The sequence below is a fragment of the Parasteatoda tepidariorum genome, chromosome 6 (assembly GCF_043381705.1).
Source record: "Parasteatoda tepidariorum isolate YZ-2023 chromosome 6, CAS_Ptep_4.0, whole genome shotgun sequence".
Lineage (NCBI taxonomy): Eukaryota > Metazoa > Arthropoda > Arachnida > Araneae > Theridiidae > Parasteatoda > Parasteatoda tepidariorum.
Window position 1 is genome coordinate 1122678 of NC_092209.1, and position 3820 is coordinate 1126497.

Consider the following 3820-nt stretch of genomic DNA (forward strand, 5'->3'; position numbering starts at 1 on the left):
TATATATATATATATTTATTCAGCTGCTTAATGCTAATTCTTTAATGAAATGTATGAATGCAAGCAGATGCATCGTGAAAAAGCCCAATATTTTCGGGTAGTCCAGTCTTTTATTTAGACATTCTGGAAGGGAATGAGTTGCATGAAATTCCTTGACGTAATCGAACGTCATCCAAAAGGGAAAATGTAACCATCTCGATTCGTTTTAACAGATGATGCCGTGTAGACAGATGGGAACTTTTAAGATTTTCTTAATCTGTATATTTTCCAGAATATATTATACATCTACTTCAGAAAATATCATATTTCGATTGGAATATTAACTTTTTTATGGCACTCTGTGAAGGAACAATTTCTTAAGTCTTAAAGTTAATAAGAGAATCTGTTTTGAGACAGGAATTACAAATAAGCTAGAAAGTCACGTATAAGACATTCTATATTACATAAGATTTTTTTTTTGCGCAGTTTAAAAAAAATAGGAATGAATAGTTCATACTTAAGCCAAGTTGTGATAACAGAGATGCCAACTTGCTTCTCTTTGTAGAAAATATTTTCTGGTGATACCCAACTTTATGTTTTAATGTATGAATCTTGGTTTAGAAAATTTGATTAAAATTTATTTTGGCCACCATTGCATATGAATAATTCAAAAGTTCACATAAAACATAATTCTATTCCTACTTTCTAAATGATTTCTACACCCGTTAAAAGCACAAACCCTTCAACGACGCCTCTGAGGTTAGATTTTGCAATTTTTCTCTACTTTCAAATACCGGATTTCATATCACTTAACCGATTTATACGCTTGTATTTAGTATTCAATTTTGAAAATGTTTATTGTCTTTTCAGTTTCTAAATATTTTTCACATTTTAACCCATCGTTGTATATAGTTTATCGCCATGTCTATTTAAGTTTTGTTATTTAATCGGATGTTCATTTTGTTTCTTCATTCATTGGTGCACATCACGATTCTGTTTGGAAGTTGTCCAAATTTTCGTCAATCGTGAGTGACTAAAATCAACAGCCGAATCAAGTCATGCACTCCTTCCCTCCCTTTCCGTTTGCCAACTTATTTATAATTTTATTAATATACCTTTTCAAATATATCGACTTTCAACACCGATGAATCAATTATTTTCAGCTTCGGCACCCGATGCTGGGATTCTGAATGCACCGTAAGCTTTTAAATTCTTATCCATCTTCATATTGAGTTTTCGAAAACATTAGCGGAAGCAAGAAACTTTCCACAAGTTTTAGTTTTTTTATTATTTTCTGCAACTTTTTAAATGAAAACTTTTTCTGAAAGTAGAGCATTCTTTTTTAAAATTGTAGCTATTCTTCTCCTCACGAAAACCAACCATAAATAAAAGGGTTTTACTATGATTTTTTTTTTCTTCATTGTTCCGTCTTACTTTATTCAGTCCTCACAAGATCGTAAATTCGATCCACTATCCTATAGCAAACACAGGGGTCGGAGCCTCCTATTAAAATTAAAATAGTGGTAAGAGAGTTTTGACATTTTTCATTCCTTATTCGATGAAAGGAAACATTTTAACTACTACGTTATGCTAACACTGTAAGTAATAATATTTAGTTCAAAACTATTTGCTGTGTTATTTTTAAATTAAAAGGAAAGGTAAACGATTTTTTTACTCAAATTTGAATTAAACTTTTTGTTAGATAGTTTAAATTAAGTTGGCTGTTTTGATAGTTTAAGTAAATTAGTTTTGTAGGAAGCTCCGACCCAAGAAAAAGTTGGCATAAAAAGAGACTACTCTATATTTACACATAATTAAATACATTAACATATAAAAGAAAAGTACTTAATGGTGATGATTCCTGTTATGAAAAACTTAAATTCTACTACCAAACGATTTTACATGAAATAGAAAAGAAAGTAAGTGGAGAGATTCAGACGTTGCAGTAAAAAAAGGCCATAGTACGACGCATTAAGAACTACATAAAAGTAGTTTTAAAGCATGATAATATAAAGACCTCATTTACTTCAATAATCATAAAAGTGTAAAAAAATCGACATGTTTCGGAGGGTCTGTCATGTATGCAGCCATCCCAATGATCCGTAATGAGTGTTTAAAAAAGTTGAATTTCTCGTTTGGTTGAACATTGAAAAGGCTCGTTTCGAGTCTATTATCTCAAACAGTCGTGTCCAGAATGAAAAGGGGTCTGTTTGAAACTAGTATATTATATCAATTCATAACAACTCAATCGTAACACTGTTCACCTTTAATCAACAGAAGATTCAAACAAAATGAAAACGTATTAAAGAGAGAAATAAATCTGCTCTTTAAATGATCCCTCGCATAAAAGAGGGCTTTTTTTTTAAATGAGGAGAAGAGCAACAAATGTCGCTCTCGTTAATGTGTTCTCTTCCATTATCGCTAATACCTCTTTCACAAAGTTTACAAAACCACAGATTCTAATGAAAGTGAAGTTTGATACGACACGTAAACATACTTTTTTTCTCCACTCCTTCAATTTCTTGAAACTTTATTTAAACATTCCATTTTTTTTTATGTTTCAGGCCAACCAGCCGGAGGCGGAAGGACTGGAGGATCGTTACCATGGCAACGAGATTGCTAGTCGCTACGGTATGCTTCCTTTAACATACTCTATTGTTTGCTTTTGTTGTCTTTCTAATTTTCTGCCTAATCTATCGATGCGGGGTTATTCATGCGTGCTTCTAAAGTAAAAAACGCGCCTTTCGAAAAGAATAAATTTCTGCTGGTATGCGGGAGCAACAGATGGGGTCGCCTTCCGGATGAATTGTTTGTTCAAAATGCGGGAAAAAACAATCTCTTTTAGAAGTCTGAAAGCAAATGTTTTCCCTATAGATGAGACAGCCATAGTGTAAAATGATGAGTTAATATTCATTTCATGAGAGAAATATTTTGACAAACCTATACTTCTTCTAGCTTTCAGGAACTGTAAAATGACAAATCAGTAACTTATATTTTTAGACTATCTCGCAAACATTATGTCATCAGTTTAAAAACCTTTCTTGCCTCGCTTGCTCATTGCTTATTTTCTTCCCCTTCCCTAGTATCATTAGTGCAAGGAAACTTTTTTTGCTCAGATTTTCCATAGCAACAACGCAATTATATTAATATTTAATGCAACGTGCTCTTCCTAAACAGATTCAAATTAGATTTAAAATTTAAACTCTGCAAAATCACTTTCACTTCTTATTGAACAGTCATCATCGATTGGGTGACTCACCATTCAAATGAAACTATAAGTCTTTCAGCAACAGCATCGCCCTTTTAATAAGTATCACGTTTATGTTTACTCTACTCTCCAATTTTGAAAACAAATCCAGCAAACATTTTTTTTTCAGTATCTCGGAGTCACGTTGTTAAATCAATCAATTTGCGAGGTTTTATTTATTATTTTTTTTAAGTAAAGGCCGTTTTGTTTGCGAGGTTTTTTGTTTGTAAACTAATAGGTGACGCGCGTGTCATAACGAGTGCCTGTGTCGTGACCCGACATCCCTCAGTTGCAGCTTTGTAGGTAAACTGTTTCGCCAGTTCAGAGTCTTTAAAATGTTCAAATTAAACAAATCGCTCGCCAAGGGCGAGATATGATCAGTGATGCGTTTTTAGTCGGCAAAAAATATGTCTGCTGCATACATTTACTGGCAGATTTGTGAAAGGGAATTTTGCTACTCTATGACAATGGCTCTCTCTGCAGCTCATATCCCAGCTTTATTGGACTTTTTTAGTTGGAACCACCCCTCGTTACAGCCCAGATCTTGCGCTGAGTGATTTTAATCTTTTCCGATATTTCAAACATCATTTTGGC

At 33.1% G+C, this 3820-nt stretch overlaps 2 protein-coding genes across 3 annotated transcripts in view; one reads left to right on the forward strand and one right to left on the reverse strand.

Moving 5' to 3' along the window:
• The window catches only part of LOC107437036 (uncharacterized), a 325463-nt gene that overhangs the window by 204738 nt on the left and 116905 nt on the right, over positions 1 to 3820 (forward strand). For both annotated transcript variants that reach the window (XM_071181567.1, XM_071181568.1), the window contains one exon: positions 2544 to 2610. In XM_071181567.1, coding sequence (XP_071037668.1) covers positions 2544 to 2610 — 67 coding nt within the window. The remainder of the gene's footprint in view (positions 1 to 2543; positions 2611 to 3820) is intronic.
• Positions 2931 to 3820, reverse strand: part of LOC122270319 (uncharacterized) — a gene marked incomplete at its 5' end in the record, with an annotated part of 2250 nt that continues 1360 nt past the window's right edge. Inside the window, one exon of the mRNA XM_071182317.1 lies at positions 2931 to 2944. Within this exon, the coding sequence (XP_071038418.1) occupies positions 2931 to 2944 (14 nt within the window). The remainder of the gene's footprint in view (positions 2945 to 3820) is intronic.